General features: G+C 35.4%; 1 protein-coding gene across 1 annotated transcript in view; it reads right to left on the reverse strand.

Moving 5' to 3' along the window:
* CPS1 (carbamoyl-phosphate synthase 1) overlaps positions 1-24,877 on the reverse strand; it is a 222,533-nt gene that overhangs the window by 42,664 nt on the left and 154,992 nt on the right. Inside the window, exons 23-28 of the mRNA XM_022567590.2 lie at positions 11,063-11,204; positions 9,655-9,720; positions 9,142-9,205; positions 7,272-7,453; positions 639-833; positions 152-219 (exon numbers count right to left, since the gene is read on the reverse strand). Coding sequence (XP_022423298.2) covers positions 152-219; positions 639-833; positions 7,272-7,453; positions 9,142-9,205; positions 9,655-9,720; positions 11,063-11,204 — 717 coding nt within the window. The remainder of the gene's footprint in view (positions 1-151; positions 220-638; positions 834-7,271; positions 7,454-9,141; positions 9,206-9,654; positions 9,721-11,062; positions 11,205-24,877) is intronic.

Consider the following 24,877-nt stretch of genomic DNA (forward strand, 5'->3'; position numbering starts at 1 on the left):
GTGCACAGGTCTTCACTCTGGCTGTGTTGGTATGGGGATTGTGGATGGATTTACAAATTACTACACATCAAAGCCTAGTGCTGTTAGCATACAGAATGCAGTTCTGTGTCTCCTGACTTTTAAATAATAGTTTTAGAAAACAATATATTACCTCAAAACATAGGAAGGTCTCAACAAGCAGGGGTAGCCCACTGACTTCGCAAATTCCAATGCCTCATTCTAATTAATAGAAACAACAACAACAAAATGCATGAATAGTTTAAAATATTCAATAAAAATGCAGAATGGTATCGTTAGAACAAGTGGTAACCCAACTCCTTTTATTCTTTCTCCCAAAAGACACCACTAAAATGTAAACTGGACACCAAAATACATAAAACTTCTAGTTTCTAATTCTAAATATCAAGCTAGTTCAAAAATAGTTTGAACTTCTTTTCATTGTTGGAATCAGTGAGAATACTCCTATCAATTTATAACCAGCATTTAACTGCAATCATGGAAACTCAGCAACTTTAAAGTAAATTCACTGAGCATAGTGCATCCTCTGTGCCCTGCAGTTAGCATCTGCAGTAGTTAACGTTCAGGTTATGACTCTTCAAAATGGAACATTAAAAACAGACTCGTGTTTCTCTCCTTACCAAAGTGTTAACAGCTTTCCATGGTGCCTGAGACACCTTCAGCTCATCCAAGACAGCTGAGAAGATGGAGCGATCCTCAGCCCTGTCGATCTGCAGAGGGCTCGTGCCCATGATCTTGACACCGTTCTTGTACAGGGGGACTGCCAGGTTGTTTGGAATCTGGCCCCCGACTGATATGATACAGCCACCACATGCCTGAAAAATATGTCCTCGACATCAGCCACTGGATAATGAACAACTGTGCTAATACTGCCTCTGTTGCCTTCCTGAGAATGCTGAATGAACATGACTGTGATATTTTCATTATTCCCATCAATGAATATATTGTTATGCCACAAAGAGGTAAACGGATTTAGTCCTGACTTTCCAGGCACTTACCTGCTAAAGTCTTTGTAAGACTCCCATACAACTAACTACACATGATAACCATGTAAGACTCCCATAAAACTACACGTGATTACCGTGCACGACTTCCATACAGCTGCATGTAAACGTGTGACATTTGCATGTGTGGCAATTAAAAGAAAATTAAGTCAATGAACATTTCCATCCTGTACTTTACATTATAATCAACTAATTCTTGAACTACTGTTGTAATTTCTTAAACGGATACAGATCTCTCCTTTTAACATTCCCCTCTGCTGTTCCTCTCCACCCCAGCACTTCACATTCAGATTAATCATTCAAAGGACTGCTTCACCAAGTTACTCCTATACTCGGAGTTCTCCAAAGGTTTCCTTTGCCTAAAGGATATAGTGTTAACTCATTACCACTGGGGCCATCAAGACTTTCCAGTCTTATCTATGGTCACTTCTGTCAGCCCCAGGAAAACTACCTACCCACTGTCCCCACCTTCGTGCATTCCCACCAGCAAGCTTTCTCACCTCCACGTAATCTTTCCCTGCCTGTTTCCTTTCTCCCTTCTCCTTTCCCTTATCAATTTTCTAACCATCCCTAAAGTCCAGTCTAAATCCTACCTCTCACTGTGACATCCTGCGTCCTTTACTGCTGCTTGGTACCTGTCTACAGTACCCAGAACTCGTTTTAATTCCTATTTCCTTACTATTTGCCTTACAAGCAGTCCCTGAATCGTTAAACTTAATCTCCTATGAGCAGTCAAAACTCCAAGATTTTTTTCTTAAAAGCCCACCAAATCTCAAATGTTCTTGAGACTAGTGGTATAGAGGTGAGGGTGAGCCAAAGAGGGATGGTGGGGAATTGGGTTTGGACTTAAGTCCCTCCTCTTCTTGGTTCCCTCCGTGAAACTCTCCCTGAGGTTCAATCTTCTTGTCTGTAAAATTAGGATAATACCTGCCTACTTCATAAGGTTCCTATGTATGTAGTTCAAATAAGATAATAAACATTAAAGGTGTTACTACATTATAAGTTATAAATAAGACACTATTATTTATATTAGAAAATATTACAATATCTGATAGGCCATTGATCTGGGCGTAATTTGTGTTTGCTTTAATGACCTACTAATGAATGTTGCTGAAGTAATACATATGTGCCAAATGTATTTTGTCATTATTTGAAGTTATTCTGAAGTATTTTTTAAAGGGATGAAGCTCATTTCTCTCTGATAAGAGAAATTACGTACTGCTTAAGCAAACACCCTGCAATTGAGTGCTTAAATTCATTGTAAACATTATGGAAAATAACAGTCCACATTTCTGCATATTTATAAGTACACTTAAACTGCTTTTATCGTCATTTTTTATGTTCAATAACCACTTTTTGCAAAACCTTTAATAAATATTATTCTCTTAACTATAGTATTTTTATTTGCTTATTATTTTTAGTTTATTAGCAGCATTAATATTTTAGAAGCCTAGAAATGAATTCCTCAATTAAATATATAGAAAACTCTCTTATGTGAAAGACTTCAAAATAAATTCTAAAATTAAGGGAGAAGTAGCCAGTTAGCAAATATCAGAGTCAATTAGACTAAATAGGTACTTACAGTTGAATAAAAAGGCTCTAAGTAATAAATATATCAATATTTTCAAAAATAACTCTATGGAATTGATTTTTATTTTTCAATAAATCAACACATTTAAAAACAATAATAATATGCACTGCTACTATTTACTAAGTACATTACTTAGTACTGTACATACAGATTACTGTATACCCTAGACGATGTTTTGACTTTCATGGTCAAAGTATCACTTTGAGGCAGTTATTACTATCCCCATTTTGCAGTTAAATAAACTGAGGCTTGGTGAAGGTGAAATGACTTGCGCATTTTTCTCATCTAGCAAATACAGACTTACTTGAACTCAATTCTACGTATTGTAAAGCAGTTATGCTTACTTAATATACCAAATCTTTGAATCTGAAGCTAACCCTGTTTTTTCTGGCTGGTTTCAAAGGTAGTGAATGTTAGAAGTTAGTAGAAGAGCAATTTCTAAAACACTCTTTTTGGAAAGTGGTAGATAGAAAAACATTCACTGCAAAACCCTATTCTCGTCATTGACCTCCAGAAATAAAGACCATCATTTGAAAGACAAATCACATCCATAGGAATGTTTTAGAGTAATGGTGTGATGGTTTGTGCAGGTTTTGCCTGTACAGCAAAGAGAATTCAGTAGAAGAGAACATTTATGGGATGAAGTTAATAGATGAGAGTTTTGTGGAAGAATTTTATCTTAAATTGGCCCCAACTCCAAGCACAGAACTTGTAGGGACTTAGGGAAGAGGATCTGGTATCCCACACAGATAAATTATTATCATACATATTGATACAATCACACAAATAGTTTCAAGTAACTTTCTGAAATAAAATATTCTAAAATTCAGATTTGTTTCCCAGATTTCCAAATACTTTAGGCCTAAAGTAATTCCATTAGTGTCCCAAAGTTCTACCGATGTTACCTAGATTTGTTTGTAGTATTTTTACCCAGCTTAGTTTCTTAGTGTTTTAAACCTGATATCACAAAGCTAAGGTATCACTGCACAAAAACATTTCTGAAATAATCTTTAACCTGAAATTTATTTTTAGCAGTGAGGAATGAAAAGAAAATTCTTCAAATTTATTTGAGAACATCTCAATTTCCCTTAGCCACTAATCTCTTTGGTCAGTCCTTATTTTTATAAACAAATTAAATGCTGTATTATTGACAGAATACAATGTAAGAAAACTTGTCTTACTAACAGAAATGGCATTTACTCCATCAAAAAATAGCCTTGATTTTTGTAATTTCATGCATTATCTCTAATTTACAAGCCTCCACTATTTATATTCTGTCAGTGAGGTTGATCATGCACTATTTTTTAGTAATTTGCATTTTAGTAAAACATTTTTAACATTTCAGACAGAATCTTAAGCTTATACTTAATTACAATTAAACCAAATGCTAGGAATGAACTGCAATCCTGGTTTAGAGTGATGCATTACCTGATGGGTTTTGCCTGTCACTAATTAATGTCTGTCACTCTTTCATTCACTTAACTCAAGTTGTAGTAGAGGTACGATTGTCTACATATACATATGGTATTAGGTGTTAAAAATAGGAGAATTATATCATTAAGTAGAGTACATATCTATGGGGTATGATCCAGTAAATTATACATCATAAAAGCAAGAAAAATTGTATAATCAGGACTCAAATCAGACAGGGACATCATAAGGTGTCAAATATGTTGCCTGGTATTTTTGTTTGTTTGTTTTGAATACTTGAATTGTATTTAATTTATTTTTTTATACAGCAGGTTCTTATTAGTCATCCATTTTATACGCATCAGTGTATACAAGTCAATCCCAATCGCCCAATTCATCACACCCCCACCCCCAACCCCCGCAGCTTTCCCCCCTTGGTGTCCACACGTTTGTTCTCTACATCTGTGTCTCAACTTCTGCCCTGCAAACTGGTTCATCTGTACCATTTTTCTAGGTTTCACATATATGCGTTAATATATGATATTTGTTTTTCTCTTTCTGACTTACTTCACTCTGTATGACAGTCTCTAGATCCATCCACGTCTCTACAAATGACCTAATTTCATTCCTTTTTATGGCTGAGTAATATTCCATTGTGTATATGTACCACACTCACACACCAAAACATAAAAGATAAAAATGCAAATCTCTTCTCAGGGAACAGAACTCATGAGCACAGTCATAAGGAATTAATGACTTCAGTTTAAAGGGTTGCTCTTTATAAAGTTAAAAAAAAAATGTCTGCAGCCAAAGGGATATATCGCTATAACATTTTCTCTTAAAAAAAAAAAAAAAAAAAAAAGAACAAGTGGGAAGGAGATTTTGGCATTTCTAGTATCTCCTCTCACTCAACTTCTGATCAAGACCTCCCTCCAAAGCAGCCTGCTTTACTCACAGGCCATGTCACTTTTCTGACTTCCCCTTAATGGTTTCTTTAGAGGTGCTTCTTTGATTCCATGGAAACAGGTTTGCTCCTGAACTAGACCAAGAGACCTGGACCAAGGGACCTATCATACTTTCTATCATCCCATGTAGCTATGTATCCTTGGGAAAGCCTATTGCCCTTCTAAGTGACTCAAATGTGTGCTTTTAAATAAGTTTAGACGTGCTTCCAATTTTCCGCAAATTTACAGCTGAATGCCTCAGTGCCTTCAGAATCTCTAGGGGCATCCGAGGTCAAATAAGGGCAGCCTTCCGAAGGTTGAGGCACAGCCAGTATGAGAGACAATGCTTGTAAAGCCTGCTGTGAGGAGACACACAACAACCTTATACAAGGGAACACATACACAAATATATGTACATATGTGTATGATATGTGCATATGATATATAACATTTCTTGTGGGGTAGTTTAAAGGATACATCAATGGCATATTGTTCTTATGTTCTTCAACATGACATTTACAATTACCTTATTATATCTAGTAGCACTATAAAAACCAATTAGCTTCAAATAGGGCCAATTTATTTATTTCTATCATACTGAATTCAGTTATAGTAAAAGGACCTCATTATCATCCATATGTAACTGCATCCAAAGGCAGTTGTAGAAGTTTTTCATCTTTCCTTAAACCATTTCATGGGGAAATAATTAATTATGTGTAAAATGCCTGCTGCTATTGCTTGTAATGCTTGTTAACATTTTTAAAACAATTATGTAACTTTTCACATATTACGTCATGGATTCCAGCTTTATTTTAATGTCTTAAAGGTAGGGACCTGGTTTTATAGGTCTCTATCCTGCTGAACCTGATTTTTAAAAGGTATTCAAGAAATATTTGCAGAATGTACTTGTTTTGATCCCCACTTATGTGTCTAAAATGAATTAAAAAATCATTAGAAAAATCAGGTCAGAGAGAGAACTAAAAATTGTGTATATTCTACCTAATGGTTCAGTTTCATTATATTACAATATTAGTAGGCCAGGCCTAAATATTGATAGAAAAACATGATGATACATCAATCTTAAATTTGTCTACATTTTTCTTCATAATAATAAAATCATTACATTGTTCTAGCACAATACTTTATACTTGACAATGTGATCTCAACTACAAATCTCATGTTGCCTTCACAATACCTGCATGTAGAACATTTAAACACTCATATGATTCATAAACAAAAAAAAGATGAAGCCCAGAGAATTTATATAACTGGCCAAAAAAAATGAATTTTCAAGTCAACAATTTAAGTCTTGCAGCTCCAAGTTAGAATATTTTTTTCCTTAAGTGACCATATTTTGTACATAGGGATGATTCTCTGTAGTAGGAAATGAATTACAATAACATCAAAAGGCACAACTATTGGACATCACTCTAAAATTTTCAAGTAGGTTTTTTTTTTTTGCGGTACGCAGGCCTCTCACTGTTGTGGCCTCTCCCATTGTGGAGCACAGGCTCCGGACGCGCAGGCTCAGCGGCCACGGCTCACGGGCCCAGCCGCTCCGTGGCATGTGGGATCTTCCCGGACCGGGGCACGAACCCGCATCCCCTGCATCAGCAGGCGGACTCTCAACCACTGCGCCACCAGGGAAGCCCCAAATAGGTATTTTTTTAATTGTAAGCTAACTTGTTCTACAGACTTACAGTAACCTGGGATCATATAAATCCATAGTGAAGATACACTCAATAATATTGGAGTGGAGATGGAAGAGCTACTTAAGAGCAAGCTATAAAGGCACCAAAATCATTCAGAATGAACTCACTGATTTTAAATTGAAGACTACTGGCTTCATCTGATAGCATAAAGAATTAACCAGTCCTCTGTGAACGAATGACTGTCTCCTCTGAGAACTGGTCATCATTAAACTGCAACAGCACGTGAACTAGAGAGACTCGGCTGCTTATCATATGTCTACATGACCAATTAAATCATTTTGCAGAATATTTATTGGGGCTGTCTTGTGCTAATTAATATGTATCGGGCACATGTTACCAAGAAGAATTTTCAGTAGAGCTAGAATGCTTAGAAAGAAAAAGTGAATTTTATATGAAAAATAATTACTCTGTGCCAGGGCCTCCAGAATCTAAGGCTAGTGATTCTTTTTAGAGTTTCACTACGAAATTAGACAATGGAAGACACCGGCAGCTCTTTCTCCTAAGGGGAATGACAATGTAAGTCTACATACATGAATACACATATATAAAGTATGCACTGCATATATTTTTCTCTCTCTTTTTTTTTTTTTACCTCCTGATGGTAGATGTCTAGGATTCTCTCCAAAGACAACTCTTCAAAGTACAGTTTGTCACACTCATCAAAGTCTGTGCTCACGGTCTCCGGGTTACAGTTCACCACCACTGTCTTCTTGCCAAGCTGACGCAGAGTGCGGATACTGGAGACAGCGCACCAATCAAATTCCACGCTGCTGCCTGCAGAGACCATGAGATTAGGGAAAGCGGGGAAGAGAAGCCTGAAGTTACCGCACAAAGAGAAGCAGAAAAATATTGCCAATCAGTCCAGGCTAAGGGAGCTAATGCCCTTTCAATTCAATTTTTAAAACTCCAAAATATAAAGGTGAGATCTATTATGCACACTATATTATTAGTAGTAAAAACAGGGACTAATTAAACTACGACACGTTGGCTTGTTTTGTATGCTAAATTCTGCAAGAGGTAATCTCCATATTCAAAGCATTCAGAATCTGAAAGTTAATGGGAGATAACTGTAATAATAATTTTAAAAACCTCATTTACTGAAAAGAAACTCAAAGTGAACATATTGACCTCAGTACACAAAAGTAGTTAAGTTAGAGATCAAAATACTTGAGTTCTTATTTCAGTCCTTCCACTTACCCTGTTGTCTGAGGGCCAAACCCAATGATCCCTGAGGTGACTTGCAGCTCTGACATATCTTGATTGATTGGAAAGCCCTGGCCTTTCCAAGCATATCATTTTAAGCTTGGCAAGGCCACCCCATGCAGAGTGAGCGACCTTCTAGGAAGTAATCTGAAGTATAATAATGGCCTAAATGCCTCAAAATATCACCTCTACTGGGATGCCATAGAACTGAAAGTTCTGGGATTTGTACTAATCCTTTGCATTAGGACTTTGTCTCCTAAAAATTCTTAACGGAATAATAAGTTGTCCAAATATAGTAGCATGTTAAATCTCACTATCAATTAAGTATGCACTTGATTATCAGCTCAGCTAATCTTTCCTAGGCCCTAAAGTAATGTAGAATTGTTGCATAAAGGTTTCGAGAAGAGAAGGGTAGATCCTGGTGAAGGCGTCCAGACCATTTAGCCATAAGATAACTGAAGTGGCAAAGGTATAAATACTTTTGACCTACTTTAAGATCTGGCCAAAAATTGGCAAACTACCATATCCTAAAGCACTTAGTTAATTGTAAAAACTATAATAAACTACGCTTAAAGTAACAAAACAAGACCACATACACTTAAATCATATATTTCATCATTTCCATATTAGAAGACCTTGCAGAGACAAAATGTTAGATATACTTATTAAGAAACATCATTGTCTATTTAAATATATACTTTGTAACTGTAATAGATCTTGATTCATTATTAAATATTCAGTTTTAAATGACTAGGAGAAATATAACAATTTCTCGTGAGAATGTTTTAATTAAATTATGTAATACTCTTCCTGTGCCCCAAAGAGAAGAGCTCTTTGCATCTAATGTCAACACAAGTCATATGTTAGGTCAGACAAAGGGTCTACAAATATAATTACTGGCTGATGTATAAAGTTCTTGAGCAAATATAGATCTTTGTGAAAAACTATGCGGGAAGAGAAAAAGTCAAAGTGTAATTCATTCCCCAACCCCAGTAAGAGGCTCAATTTAGTTCATGAGGATGAAAATGATAAAGGGATGACATGATAAAATGAAAGAAGATGGCATCTGTGGTTGAGACCCACATTTGAGTCCTACTTCTACCACTTAATAGATGTATAAGTTGGGCTACATGTCTCTGAACCTCTGTTTCCTAATTTGTAAAATTTTTATTATGACAGCATTTGGTTTACATAGTTCTTAGAATGGAATTAACATGGATGAAACTGAAAAGGCCTTTGTAAATATGTTATCACTTTACCAATGTGATATGGACCACAGCCCAGTACCATCATTCCATGTTCATCAAAATTGATATCATGCTCCTGAGGGGAAAAAAAAGTTAAGATGTGGAAATTATTACATTATTCTTCCCTCTATTTAAACTGTGTCCTGTCTTTGAGTGTGTCTTTCCCGTTCTTCCCCTTGCTGATAAGCATCCTCTATTAGTCTTTGGGAACCCATAAGTATAAAATGTTATACAAGCCCTACTTATTCATTAAAAATTATTCAATATTTTTAATTAGATAGTCATGAGAAAACAGCATAATTGTATGATCATGTAACCACTGTCTTTATCTCTTCACTTGTTTGATTTCATCATCTTAGGGCAGTTCTTAAAAGATTGGGTACAGAAACATATCATCACATTCAACTCACATGATGTCACTGTTTATTACTAGATAACCAAAGACACACAAAACGTATATTCCCCCACGTGGACCATTTACTAAATCTAGAGCTTTCTGCATTATAGAAGTTTGGCAGTTCCTACCTGACCATTGTAGGTAACATAGAGGTAGTTTGTTACTGATGGGTATTCTGCAGCCAGTGTATCAATCTGCAAGATTAAATAAATAAATAAATACTTACATAGGGATTTTTACTCCCCTTATTATAATTATTTTTCAAGGATGCTGTGGACTTTTTTTTTTGTTCTGCATTCATATTCCTTTAACGTCCATTACTATCAAATATAAAGACAAGAAAAAGGTATGTACAATCCAATTGCTTTCTAATGCTAAAAGTGAGAGGGGAGAAAAAAATAATGACACAATTTAGCTATCACTTGGGCAATGAATGACAGACAATACGCATTCCAGAGCAACAGATCATTACATAGTACCTCTCAGGAACACAACAAGGTGGTCATGTAGTCAACTGGTTATCAGGAAAACTTACCCAACCAGCTGTCTAAAGCAACTGCAAATAAAACCTAAAATCAAAGCAAAATGACCTATATATAAGGATGTCTTTGGTTTGCAAATTAATGCATAGGATTTAAGTTACCTATGGCACTGAGCAATGGGATGACATAAATACCACAAAGCATGAGGAAGAAGGGAAGGGGACAAGATCTCATTGAACATATTTGGAAAGAGTAAATCAATTCAGCTCTCAAGGGCCAGGAGCTCAGCTTAGTGAGCAAGAATTTGGGGCCGACAGGGCAAACTAATGTAAGGCAAGTGAGAAGGAAGAAAGATAATAATTGCTGAGTAGAAAATATTCGGCATCAAGCCTGAGACCTAAGGTTATGTGTGTGCCCCCTGAGCACATGGGGAAAAGCCAATGATTTTAAAGGACAAAAACCTGCTGGTGGTACTTTAAGCCAGAGCATCTCTTCTACTAAAGACCCAAAAAAAACCACAACAGTACACCTATGAAAATTCTTGTGTGATTGTCATGAATACTAGGTGACCTCATTATGCCCAACCCTAACACAATGAATACTAAATGAACCATAATGATGGGGCACTTAAAATAAAGTATTACCCTGTGAAAAGTCAGTGCCAAAAGAGATGACTGTTCTTTTCAAGAGGGTCAGTCACTACACTAGGGCATTTCAAGTCCTTCTATCATGCTAAGGATTTCTCTTACTACAGATATATTTGCACGTGGGTCAAAAAGTAGAGGAGAGGTCATTTTGATTTTTTTTTTCATTTAGGCCAAGAAAATCATGTACTCACTCTTCCCTTTATATCCCAGTGTCCCTTCATCCTTTCCCCTTTAAAGCATAAATCAATCCTGTGCTGAATAAAATAAGTGACGTCATGGGCATCAATTGAAAAAGTAAAATCACTTTCGAATTCCGCCCCTTTTTATTGAAAATGGCTCTATGAATTGGTGCCTACATTTCACCCAAGAAATCCTGGGAAGAAAGAAAAACTCCTTTTCTCCTTTACCTGTTTAACCCAAGGATGAATGTTTTTCTTTAACCTCAGCTCCCTTGTCTGCGCCTCAGTCAGCCCGAGGCATTTTGAAATCTGCTTGTCTGAGAACCCAATCTCCTTTGCCTTTTTCAGGGTTTCTTCTGTAATGGACTCACTAGAATTTAATGAAAAAGAGGATTCAAGTTTAGACCAAACACAATAAGAAGAAGTGAACTATTCACTTTCAAAATCACCAAAGGCTCCTTATTTTCCAACTTCAATATACTTAGGTCTCCTGCCTTTTAAAAATACACGAATAACCAACTAAATGGTCTAGCCTCTAGGAAGTCTGCTATTTGCAATACCGACTTTCTCAAACATGTGGTTTCCCACTTTCACACCCTATGCACCCTCTTCTCTTCTTAATTCCTGAAAAGTGACTTCTGCACCAAGTGTCCTAATGAATTTGCTCTTTCAAAAATAATCAGAACCTCTTAAATCCAGGAGTCTTTCTTAATTTTCATTTTCTCAGTTTTTCAGCATATGTCCCTTTTGATGTTCCATTCTTTAAAAAGATATTTTTCTCTGGCAATAAGGTGCTTCTCACCCTACTTTATTACAACAATAATTTACTGTTTTTTTTCTCCAAGACTCTATCCTCTGTTTCCTGCTTACATCTGGCTACTTTCTCTCCCTTCCTAAATTTAGTCACTGTCATTGGCTCATAATGACTAGTTATCCTACATAACTAGTTGATGATTCCCAAATCCGTAGCCCCTTCTCCAGTGTCTGACCTGTGTTCCAGGTCTTTATGGGCTTTGAGAATTTCTTCATCTGCACATCCCAACATGGCATCAGACTGGGTATCCTCTCCATAAACTGTCTCTATTTACTAATGTTACATATCTGTCTGTGTTGAGAAGATAGTTCTGTGATTTTATGATTATTTTCCACTGAAGCCAGATTTGTCTCCTCACTTTCCCCATGCTCATTTCCACAGTGTAGACACCACTCACGTTATTTCTCTCACCTGTAATGCCTTTGACATTCCTGTCACCCACCCATCTTCTCTCCAGCTCCCAGCTTCATAGGTCAGCTAAAGCCAGGGCTCATCCTCAAAGCCTTCTTAGTCTGCCCTAACCCACACACATCTTCCTGGGTTCTTAACTGACTCTTTTACAGGAGCTAGGGGCATAGTTGGAATCATACTGTTTAGCATGTATCATTTCCTGATATTTTTAATGTTTGTTAGCTTTTATTCAGCAGCCAGACATTTTTCCTGCTAGATTCAAGTTCCATGAGGGCAAAGAATACGTTTGGCTCATTTACTAGATTTTTCCCAAAGCTTAGCTCACTGTCTGGCTCACAGACAGCATTCAATAAATATTTATTACATGAATGAAGGAAACTGTAACCCTAGAGTTTTTTTACTTTATAGAAAAGACAAAGAAGTTATTGAAATCAGTTTATAACTAGAATTCAAAATGTACACAAAATAATTTGCAAAGGGTCAAGTTACAGAAGAATTAAATACTACTATAAAAGCATCTCTAACCAAATAGCTGTGGCCAACCTGTTTCAAGCAATAGTCAATATGATAAAATTCAGTTATAACAGTTTGATAGTCAATACAATGAAATTAAAATATAACAGTGTGTTGCCAGATATCTAATAATAAATAAAACATTTTCATTGAAATTCTGCTAATAGAATGCAGTTGAATTAAACCTACTGCATTTTGTTCATTCTATCCTTCAATCTTCTTAATTTAATTAACTCATATTCTGAGTTTACAGAAGAAGCAAGATGGTACATTTAATAGCTACTTCTCTGGCTTTTTTATATCAGTGTTAGTTTGGATTTCTGAAGCTACAGGTCTTCCTAATCAATTCACTTTCTCTACGGTACCTACTTTGTCTTGTCTCTCAAATCCATTATTTCTCCTAGTGAATTTAATTTCTTTTTTCCTATTCCCATTTTGATTTCTCAGTCTTCTCAAGTATTTGATAAGCATTCTCTCAGAACGATACATTTTCCTGTCAGATTCCTGAACACAGTCTATTAAGTATTATTGGTCACTTACTATGTGCCAAGCACTGTGCTACCTATCAAATATGGTAGCCACTAACCAAACATGACTATTTAAATTTAGATGCTAATTAGTTTAAAAGTTTTTAGATTATTCAGAGCCACACCTTCACTTGTCACATTTCAAGTGCTCAACAGCCATACAGACTAGTGGCTACTATATTGGACAGTGCAGATTATAGAATATTTTATCATCACAGAAATTTCTACTAGACAGTGCTGCTCAAGACGATACAAAACAGTATTTGAGGCAATGCAGTGATAGAGAGTGATCCAAACATTTTGTGAAGAGATAAGCTGTGTAGTGCAATGTGAGGTCAGAGAAAGGAGACAACAGTATGAGTGGTTGCACTTGCGAAATACTATGGCAGTAGAGGGATGAGAACAGAACCATCAAATAAGATCAGGTTTATACAGATGAAAGGAGTTGACAAGGCAAGGGCAACTGCATTCACAGTAATGTGAGGAAGCAACAGGCATGGCAGGCATAGGAACATACTGAGGGTTTGTAGTTGGAAAGAGTTAGCAGGACATTGTGGATGGTGAAGGTGGGGCAACACTCACTGTCATTTCCTTCATTAGTGCTTTAATATTTAGTGAACAAGTGCTCTATGTATCAGAGCACTGCCCTACATATTTTGATGGAGAGATAAAATATCAAATCTCTACATTTAAGGAGATCAGAGTATATAAGAAGGCAAACAAATAGCCATTTCTCTGATAGCACAGTGAGAGGTGCTGTGAGGAAGTGCTCCCAGCTTCTACTGGGGAAGTCTGGAAAGGCTTTACCCAGCAGGTGACTGCTGAGCTTCTAAGCTTCTTGAAACACCCAAATTTATGGTGTTTGCCTTTAGTTTAGCAAAAAAAAAAAAATGTTTGGGACAAAAGCAGAGGAAGGATTTGTTGTTGTTGTTGCTATTTGTTTTATAAAGGCATATTTCTATTCTCCTTGCCAACACTATATTCCTAAACCAATTGCTCATTTGCTTATGTGCAAGTGTGCATTCAGCCTCAAAGTGGAAGTGTTTGACAAGTAAACAATTTTCCTAAATTAAAACTTTGGATGATGTATTTTTTTAATCATGAGTTTCCTGGATGGTTTCAAATCATGTTTACCTGTATGAGGAAAGGCTACACATTTTCTCTGTGATCTGCAATCTTATTACAAACACAGGTATGAGGCTTGAGTTAGGTGGAGAAACACTGTGCATACAACATTGAGCCAATTCTTACCTGTAGATTTTTTTAGCTACCTGCCGGAGCATTTTCCCACCATTGTGGGATGGCAGTAAAAGGAAAAACAAGCAAAAATAAATAGGTTTTCAATAAGACATTTCTTTATTCTTGCAAAAAACTATCTGAGGCAAAACCTATATTATGTTTCTACATCAACAACCACACTAACTAAAATGACTAAATGCTAATGCTGAACAGCAATGGTCTGGACACACATAAGAAGCATGCCTTGAAAAGAACAATCACACCTTTAATTATGACTATGGACTAGCACAAATGCAAGTTCTTCAAGTCCAAAGAAAACCAGAAGTAACGTATTTATCTTTAACTCTTCTGGTGAGATTTTATTTTTTTGCTTTGAATGATTTATTTTTTATTTCTTATTATATGGAGGATCAGTCAATTCTTCAAAGGCTGCTATATTGCTTTAAATAAAAATTATAAATAATGGTATTAAACAAACAAAAAAAGAAACCATTTAGATTCCTCAAATTTCTGTTAGGGATGCAGTAAATTTGCATTTGTTTTGTCCACATTCAGCAATGCAGTCTTTTCTATTGCTGAAATATGCATAATTCCTCTTATTCTTTTCCACCAAAAGAGTCCAGGAGAGCATATAAAGACATCTCCAGCAAATATACACAGTCTTCCTCCTCCACCCACCAAATAAAATTGGACTCTTACCAACAAACAAAAAAAAATAGAAAAAGGAAGGCTGATTGATAGAATTGGCCTTGTGCATACAAAAGTAAAGTGAATTAATTTTGTGCTCAGCTCTACAGCAAAGAAATAGCTAACACTAACTCAATCATTATTGCTCCCCATAGCATCCCCACCTCAGAGAGTTTTCATTATTTAAAGGGGATGCTGAGAAAAGCAACAGTAACACAAAATAATGAATGACAGAGTTCCAGAATGGGGGTGAAAACTACTTCTCCATAGGCACCCGCTCAGGTGAGAGTTATAAAACAGATGCTTCAAGCTAGACCTACAAAGTGCATGTTTTAAGCTCACAAGCTGATTCTCAGAATATTTTCTTGGTGAGCCAAAAACTGATTTAACTTTCACTCAATATTCAAATAACTAGATCAATAGCATGATATGATATTTAAACATCTTAAAATTAGGGTGTATTAAATTGGAATGGCATATGAATATATTCATGTTCATCTATTTCAACTTGTATGCAAATATTGGGTAGATATGTTCCTATGAAGTTCCAAGTAATATATCTTCTACAGTACTTCATTCATGGCTTCTCTGGTTATTAATTTCTACTCTTTAGACATGTTTATGAAATAGTGCAAAGCACTTTGCAATCCTCCTCCCTGAGAAAAGAGATGTTGATTCTGACCCACCATGGCAGTTACAAAGACACAGACAAGTTAGATTCCTTTCCACGTTGATCATAGTCCTAATTCTGCGTGTTACCCCTAACTCCAAGACAGGACGTAGGTGGCCGCTCTCCATTATTTCCCTCATTCACTCTCTCCACTGTTTCTGCGTAACACAAGGTTGGCTGGCATGTCATTACACACAGAAGAAAATTCACTTCATTCCCTACTTGTTCTGATACAAAATTTTATTCTGAGTTCCATTATAATAAAATAAGGGAAGAGACAGTTTGAAGACATGATTCATTAGCTTTGCGCCAGTGATTTAGATAAGGTTAAACCTCTTCAGAGTCAAATACAAGATGAATCATCTTAAATGAACATAAAGCTCATTTAACAATGTGATTTAGATATATGCTTCTCATCTTTATCTGCCCATATTGAGGTGCGCCCATTTTGTCTGCTAAAAGGAATTCCCACCAGAGTGAGGTTTTTTTTTTATATCAAGCTAGGTAAAAGCTTGTTTTAGGGACAGGGCTATAATATTTCTATTTTTTTCAAGGGAAAATGAAAACCTTAATTTGGAACAAACTCAAAACAGAATAATTACTAAAAGAAAGATAAACACTGAATTTGTAATTCAAAACTGTTTTAGAATCCTCAATAGGAAATGCTCCATTTATATTATATTGTAAATCGAGGAAGCATTATACCAAGAGAGAAATGTGCTCAGCTGAATGGAACATATTGCACTAAAGAACACAGTGTTAAAATACGTATAATAAATAAATTACCCTTCTGTTATTCGATATGTATTTGAGTACACTAGTATGTTTATCTTTACTCCTTTGAACATGAACACATTAAATCCATATTTCAGAACCGTGTCCTCTAAAATATACTACGTATACAAATTTTCCTTCCCCTACCAGCTTTCCTTGCTTTCAGAGTTCAAGGGCAAACTCTTCAAAGGTTACACGTTCATCACTGCATAACAGATTCTAAACAATTAAACAAAGAAACCCAAATAGCTGTGAGCCTGGCCTTTTCATAATCTTCAGTTTCTCTCTACTTAGCAGCACCAAATGACAGTCTGAAATTTTAGAGGGGGAAAAACGTCTTAAAAATAGAAGATCAGACTTTTACATGCTCTGACGTCACCTTTTAACGGTTAGACAGGATGGCTCAGCTTCTACAGCGAGAAGTCTCTCATGTGTTCTCCCCGTTTTATAAACAATACAAGCCTCTCTCTTTCTCCTCGACTTCCGATGTAGATTTTGTTATTGTTTAAAATTCTACCCTACCCTGTCATCTCTGAAGATTCCGCCACTCACACTTAGTCTTCAATAATAAATGATAAAAGGAAATGGAATAAATTCCCCTTAATGAGGAAATTTTCACCTGGCACACAGGAGCTGGGGAAATCTCTTAACTGACTGGAGGAACGCCTGCAGCTTCGCAATTACCAGGGGAGCCCGCGTACTTCACTCGGTCCTCTCTTCCACTTGACTGGCTTTTATCTGATCCACCAACTCACAAGTAATACTAAACAAATTTCCCTCCAGATTGCACAAACTCTAATGTGAAAATGAGCACTCCACTTGGCCTACAATTATGGGATGGGCTTACAATTTTATTATTATTTTCTTTTAAAACATCCCCCAAAAGGCAGAAGCTAAGAAAAACACTAGGCCTGATGTTCAGTAATGACACCAGTTTTAATAAGGAAAGAGAACTGAGAAAGATGTATGTGCTCTGTTCCAAGACCCCTCACCAGCCTCTCCCCTGAGTTTTACAGGGCTTCACTGATTATTTTTGGCATTTCACGGGTTCAGGACCATGCCACAATCACAATAATGCAATCAAGTGGAGAAGTTGTCTTCTCATTTTTTTCTGTCAAGGAGACGGGTTGTTACCTCTTTCCTTGAGAGAAATGAAAAAGACATTTTTCAAAAGCAGAAGCAGCATTTAGAAAAGCAAAGGATAAAACCCAGGAAATTGGGTAAGTACTGCTATTTTCTCTTAATTTTTGAGAGCACCATGCCTTATTTCTGTACAGCAATGAGGTCTTTGGAAGAGTTAAAGAAAACCTTGATCTTTATCTCTCATGTCTGGGACAAACAGTGATCCGATGTTCATGTGAAACCATGACAGTATGAGAAGTATTTATTAGGATCTGGGTCCACTTAGCACTATCACAATAATGCTATAAAATTGCAAGCGCTGATTTTCAAGGGATGACACACTTAAAATTATACTTCACCTTAAAGGCTATTACAAACAACAAAATCAAAACTAGAAGAAAACCTTATGAGAAATTGATAGAGTAGATATTTTTAAGTAGGCAATTTTTAAATTCCTGAATCCTATGTTCATTTTTAACCAATCTTTAGTGATCCCAATAATCCAGAAATATTGTTATATAACTTTTAATCTGGTAAGCTCATTTATATACATCATTAATATATGATGATTATAACATCATAATTATATTCTATGAATACCAAGTAATGAAAATGGGGAAAACAACCTAATATAGGTTAGGTTAATCATAATTTTTGATCCTTAATAAAACACATTTTGTATCTCAGTGATCTCTAGTTGAGAATGCTGTGACTCTCTTTCTCTGCCCTTGATTGCTAACAATGAAAAACAAATGGAAACCACCTAATCACAGTAATAAGACTTGTCCATTAGTATATAAAAAAGTGTTCTGCTACATTCAAAAGAGCAGGCTTCTACTAAGAAAATAGCTTTCACCTGATCAGATTGAGCTAAAAGGCAAAGTCTATACTATGGAATATTGCTTCTGTTATTTCTGCTTAGAAAATGTATTTATAATTTAAAATACACTCAGTGTATTCTTTTTCAAAAATTAAGAGGATGTATTCAGTAAGCAAAATCCTGGATTTTTCCATGAATATAGGTTTGTTATACATCCAGAATTTAAATCCAGTGGATAAAAAGAAATATTGTATAAGGCCCCAGTAGAAAACTGACATTGAATGAGCATTCTTTGATGTCACAATAAGTTTATTTGGAAGTCCTATATTTTAAAACTTCTCCATCATCTTTGTTTAAAGCAAGTCATGTTTCCACAGAGTAGTTTTCCAAATAACACATATGTTGTCCAAGCAACAAATATATAACAAATGTGTAACTTTCTTTGACTTTTAGAAACTATTACTTAGAATCTTATTAAAATTATTTACTTAAGTGAAGCCTATCTACTGATAACTACTGCATAGATTTTTTTTTCTTGCTAAATGTAACTTGTGTAGAAATAATTTTTCACCAAATTTTTCTAGTTCTTAAATGAGAAAATGTAAGCCTTTTCTAGAAAGGGGAAAAATAAGAAGCCATTTCTAGAAAAATTGTAGAATTAAATGTAGAAAAATGTAGATGTAGAAGAATTCTAGAATTAAATTCCTGGTGACATGTCACACTAGATCTATGATAATTTGAGGATTACTATGTACATGGAAGTCAAAAATCTTTATCACTGAGGGTTTTTCAGAAGAAGACATATAATACCCAGATAGCAAAAATTCTCATCTGTTTCATACTAAAAACTATATACTCAAGAACCGAGTGAGTAGATCCCTCTTCAAGTTACCTAGAGCTAAGTATGGTCAATTAAACCAGACCATCTGCTAAAGATAGGTGGTAGGTAGGGTATGAGGCAGTATGGGCAATATCAACATAACCATGTGATGGCCATTATGTTATCATTACTATATTTACATAGGCAAATAGTGCCTAACTGCCTACTTCAACCTTAGGTAGGCCAATATCACTGACTGAATCTAAAGTCAGGGAGGCAAGGCCACTGCCTCACTCCTCGAGATACGCATCACCCACTTTAGCTCCCAGGGCACTAGCGGAGGTTATGCGCCCATAAAGGCATCTCAGGTATGAATGAGAAGGTGAAAAATCCTGAGGGCCAGTGAGTGGTTATCTAGCATCTGTAATTATAGCTCAGGCAGACTATTTTGTCTACATTTAATTTCCATTGTACACTTCAGGAGCTTTTAACTCACACCCGCATTAACATGGAAGTAAGGCATTTACATTTTATTTAAAGAAAAAAAATATGTACATGTATGTATGTGTGCATATATACACACACGTATATATACTGTCTCATAAATACAGAAAAATTTAAAAAGAAAATTCTTACGCTAGCTCTCCATTCTCTTGAAAATTCTGTTTACATCTCTTAAAGGTGACTCACCAAGGCTTTCTGCTTTCCAGGCCCCCGCGTTTTCCTCACAAGGGTTTAGAGAAGGGCACATCTCTTACAAGGCTTCTGCTCTAAGTGGGGTCAACAATTCAGGCAGGGAAACACGCAGCTCACAACTTGACAGCTAAGGAGGAGCTGATCTCCAGCTGTCTGATTTAAAAGTCATATCTCTACAAAGAAGCTTTTGAAAAGGGTTAGCGACTAGAACTGAAGGCAGAAGCCCTGGGCTAGATTTCTTGCTTTCCTCTGACTGGTGTGACATAAAATATGACACACACCTCTGTGTGACTCAGTTTCACCACCTACAAAGATAGAATAGTGATTATTTTCCACTTGTATTATAACAGAAATTCACCTTAAGGTCACCAGAGAAATACAAATCTCTGTATCATAAGTGTTATGATTATATATTTTTCACCTTAATCTTCTTTGCTGGTTAATTAAATCAGAGCCTGCACTACCATTGTACATATTTATGAATATTTCTCATAAAAAGTTTTCTAGAAATTTGCAATTTTGAAAACTTAGATAACTTTTAAAATCAAAACTAGGTAGGGACTTCCCTGGTGGTCCAGCGGTTAAGACTGAACTTCCACTGCAGGGGGCATGGGTTTGATCCCTGGTCGGGGAACCATGGCACAGACAAAAAACAAACAAACTGTGTAAATTTTGGCTTGTTCTCAACAGCCAATAGAGTTTACAATGTCCATGTAAGTATTATAGTGCTCCCAGTATATATAATTTCTATTTGACTGTAAAAAACAATTAGATATATCCCCTTTTATTAGAAAATAGTCATTCAGAGACTTCCTAGCTAATTAGTAAATATATAGTCACTTAAATAATGAAAACCTAGACATGCTGATTTCCAGTGTCTTCCAACACAGAGTTTATATTCTGTTTATTTTATTTTATTTTTTGGCCACACTGTGCAGCATGTGAGACCTTATTTCCCCAACTAGGGATCGAACCCATGCCCCCTGCATTGGAAACACAGAGTCTTAACAACTAGAAAGTCCCCAGAGTTTATATTTTGGACTACAGATTTTCCAATTAATAATTTTGCGGGTCCCTTGAGCAACCAGGAATTGTAATATATTTTCCTCCACTCCAATCTCCCTTCTTTGGCATGACTGAAAAATTCTGATTTTTACTCTCTACCAAAAATATTTTTTATTAATTTAATGGGAATATTATCATACAAATATTATTGAGATTTTACTCTATGCAAGGTCAATTTCCAAGAAAATATATAGTAGATAAAGAACTGAAAATCATTCTTATCTGTTTCAGAACTGACACTACTTTTTAGAATGGTGAAGTCCATTCTTCATTCACACAAATCAGCAGAAGCTTTTAAGAAAATCTTATAATAAAAGTATATTAAGACATGGTATTTGAAATTTGCCCTAATGGAATTTACAGATTAATTGGAGCATCCTCCTAGTATGTAGTAATTACAGAACAATGAGCGAAATTGTGTGGCTCCAACTATGACGTACATTGAGCAAATAGGTAGAGAGTATTCACTTTAATTTCTGTTCACAACCTTTATTTCCTTATAGGAAGATTCTCATTTTTATGAAATACAGCATAAATATAACAAAATAATAGCAAACACGATTTGTCACTTCCTGAGTACAATTCATCCATTTATCTACTTCTTTCTCATTGCACATTTTCCTTTTAGTCTAGCTCCTACTCTTTCCTCCCCATCAACAAATTTGGTGGACTTGCTCAATTCTCTCCCTCTCTGCTCTCCCTAAACCACGACATATTGCTGACAGTGTCTTCCTATTTATTTATTTATAATTCTCTCTTCCCTTGGTTCCCATGGCATAGAGATATATTGAAGGAAAGATGCTATCCTTGGATTCCAAAAGTCCTGAACTCAGATCGTGGCTTCCGTGTGCACTTCCCCTGAAATCTTGAAAAATTTATTTAAATGTTCTGAGTCACTGTCTTGTTTATAAAATATGGGGTAGGGTTGCCTACCTTCTAAGAACTCTTAAACTGTGATTTATATGAGATAACTTAGTACACAAAGATCTTAGAGCTTCTTGGTCCATTAAAAGCATCCTGTCTTATGTATACCTAAGCATATACAAATCTTCAAAAATAGATTACAAACCCACTGAAGGCAACTAACAATACGATTTGGTCTAATAACAGCTCCTAATAAAGAGAAATGTCATCAAGTAAATAACCTATCATGCTGAGATCACAGATGTTGACATACGGATAATCTATTAAATCCTGGCTATTAACAGATACATACATACATACAAATTATGAGTATATGTTATTTTAAACCAACTTAAGATTTTTGGAACTATCGAACATATAAGAATCAATAAGCAGAAAATATATAATATTTATTTTATGAATGATGTGAACATCACTCTGAAAACATTTTAGGTGAAACATGCATCTTGCCCATGCCAGACTCAAGTTCTCTCTCACTCTTTCAAAATGCAAAATTATTTGTCAAAACTATGAAAGCAAAGTTTAAATAATTAATTCAATGAGGGTTCTCAGAACATTAAATATTTGATGTAAAATTTTATTCACAATATACCTGATATAATAAATTATTAGTTAGAAAAATTCATAGAGGCTTGTCAAATCTGTGACATCGCCTAAAATATCACATGGAACATAAAAACAAATTAAAAATAAAATATATTTTTGGCATTAGTTCACGGGCATGGAAATTCCCACAGTAATGTTCCTCTTTTCCAGAAGAAATACTAACCTTTTTATGTAAGGTCCAATATTTAGTATTCGTGAAGAGGTTTATTAGATAAATGGTTTAGGGTATGAAGACAAACCATAGGATACTAATATGTAGTAACTAATAAAATTGTTTTCCTTTAGAGTCAATTACTTTATACATAATATATATTCAGCTTAGAAGCATGGCTAACTAGTAAAATAAGAGAATATATATATTTTTAAACTAGGGTGAAACTGAGACTTAGAAATATAGTGTGAGTTGATAGTGAAGTCAGAGGACATAACCTATTTTCTGCAAATCAGATCAATGGGTTCCACTAAAGTGTCCAACCATCTCTATTCTCATTCTACATTCAAAATAATAAACACCCAAGCACTTAGTGTGTATATATATATATACACACACATATATATACATTAGTGTGTGTGTATGTATGTATGTGTGTGTGTGTGTATATATATATATGTTCATATATATATGAAGGTCCACAGACTGGGGTGGAGAAAACAACAAATGGTATCATAAGGATATATCATAGTAAAGGATCATAAAAATTATAACATGTGATTATACATTATATATAGTGAAATGTATATTTTTCTCTAAATTGCTTCTATATTAAATACCCTTTAAGGCTAAATGATTACTGTTAATTTTTTCTACCAAAAAGTATAAATTATCATTAGAAAGTAAAGTACTGATCCTTCTCTGTCTTAAGCTTAAGTTTTGGTTTTTTTAAAATTTTTATTGGCGTATAGCTGCTTTACAATGTTGTGTTAGTTTCTGCTGTACAGCAAAGTGAATCAGCTATACATATACATATAGCCACCCTTTTTTGGTTTCCTTCCAGTTAGGTCACCACAGATTATTGAGTACAGTTCCCTGTGCTAAACAATAGGTTCTCATTAGTTATCTGTTGTATACATAGTAGTTATGCCTAAGTTTTAATGACTTTTAGGTGACACTTTTCCCTAGAAAACTTCAATCAAATACAAGCACAAAACGTTCTTGTCTGGTTTTGCCATGCCTCCTGAACAAGTTAAATAAAAAGTCAATAGAAACTAACGTGTGTAGGAGAGGACATTCAAAGAGAGTGTTCCAGCTAAGGTGACACCTGCATTATTACATCTGCCAGAAGTTTGTGGCTGCAGGGAAATGGCCAACTTTACTGAGCTCAATTTAGCACTTGAATGCCCAAGTGGAACTCACCAGGCTTGCCCCAGATTGTTTTCCTAAGCTATAGGCACACCTATGACTTTTTAGCACTCACCAATGGATGTAGTTTATCACATTGAACATAGTGATGTTCAGATGAAAATTAGGCCCTTCAAAAGCACACTTTCCTCTTTTTTTACTACATTGTAGCAATAAGTGGCAGTGAAGGGGGAAGAGAATATTAATATTAATATTATCAGAATTAAAAGTTAAAAAAACAACACATGAGCCTACAGAATAGTGGACAAAAGCAATTTCTGAATAACTTGCATATTAATCCATAGTAAATTAAATTTATATCAATCATTAATAGAGAAATAAATCCAAAACTTAGCCACATATATGGTGCCCCCAAACTTAGCCACATATATGGTGTAAACTGTATCACAGTGGTCATATCCCCTACTTTTGAACATCTAAAATGGATGAAAACAGAGTCCTTTTAAACAGTCAAGCATTATGTTGCTAACATAAATAGCAGCATTGTGCAAAAAAAAAAAAAAAAAAAAAAAAACACCAGAGAGCAAAATGGACCATACTGGGAAAATTGCCCAAACTGAATGAAATGCAAAAGAACAAGCAGTCATCATAACGGGTGGAAACTTTCCATTTGGTGATTTAACATGGTACAGCACAAGCAGTGGATGGCACCTTCTTTAAGCTAATCACTGAAAGAAGGATTCAAAACTTAATTCAACTTAGTTCCAGTCAGTAAAAGAGCAAAATTATACGACTTAGGCAGGTATAATAAAGTTCTTCAGCTACACATGTCAGTCAGAAATAGCAAAAGAAACTAAAGATTAAAATAAAGAAAAAAATGTAAAAAAGAGTTATAGGCAGGTGCTCAAAGCTGGTAATTAGCATATTCACATTTTTTCTTGCATATTCAGGTTGGTTTTTTTTTTTTAAGTATCATGACTGTCTTTCAATCTAAAATTGTTAATCCAAGTTGATATTATAAATAAAAAGGTTTGGGGTGTAGTGTCTTTAAATAG

This window comes from Delphinapterus leucas, chromosome 8 (genome assembly GCF_059928025.1).
Source record: "Delphinapterus leucas isolate spDelLeu-1000000601 "Yukka" chromosome 8, BTC_Dleu_Yukka2, whole genome shotgun sequence".
Lineage (NCBI taxonomy): Eukaryota > Metazoa > Chordata > Mammalia > Artiodactyla > Monodontidae > Delphinapterus > Delphinapterus leucas.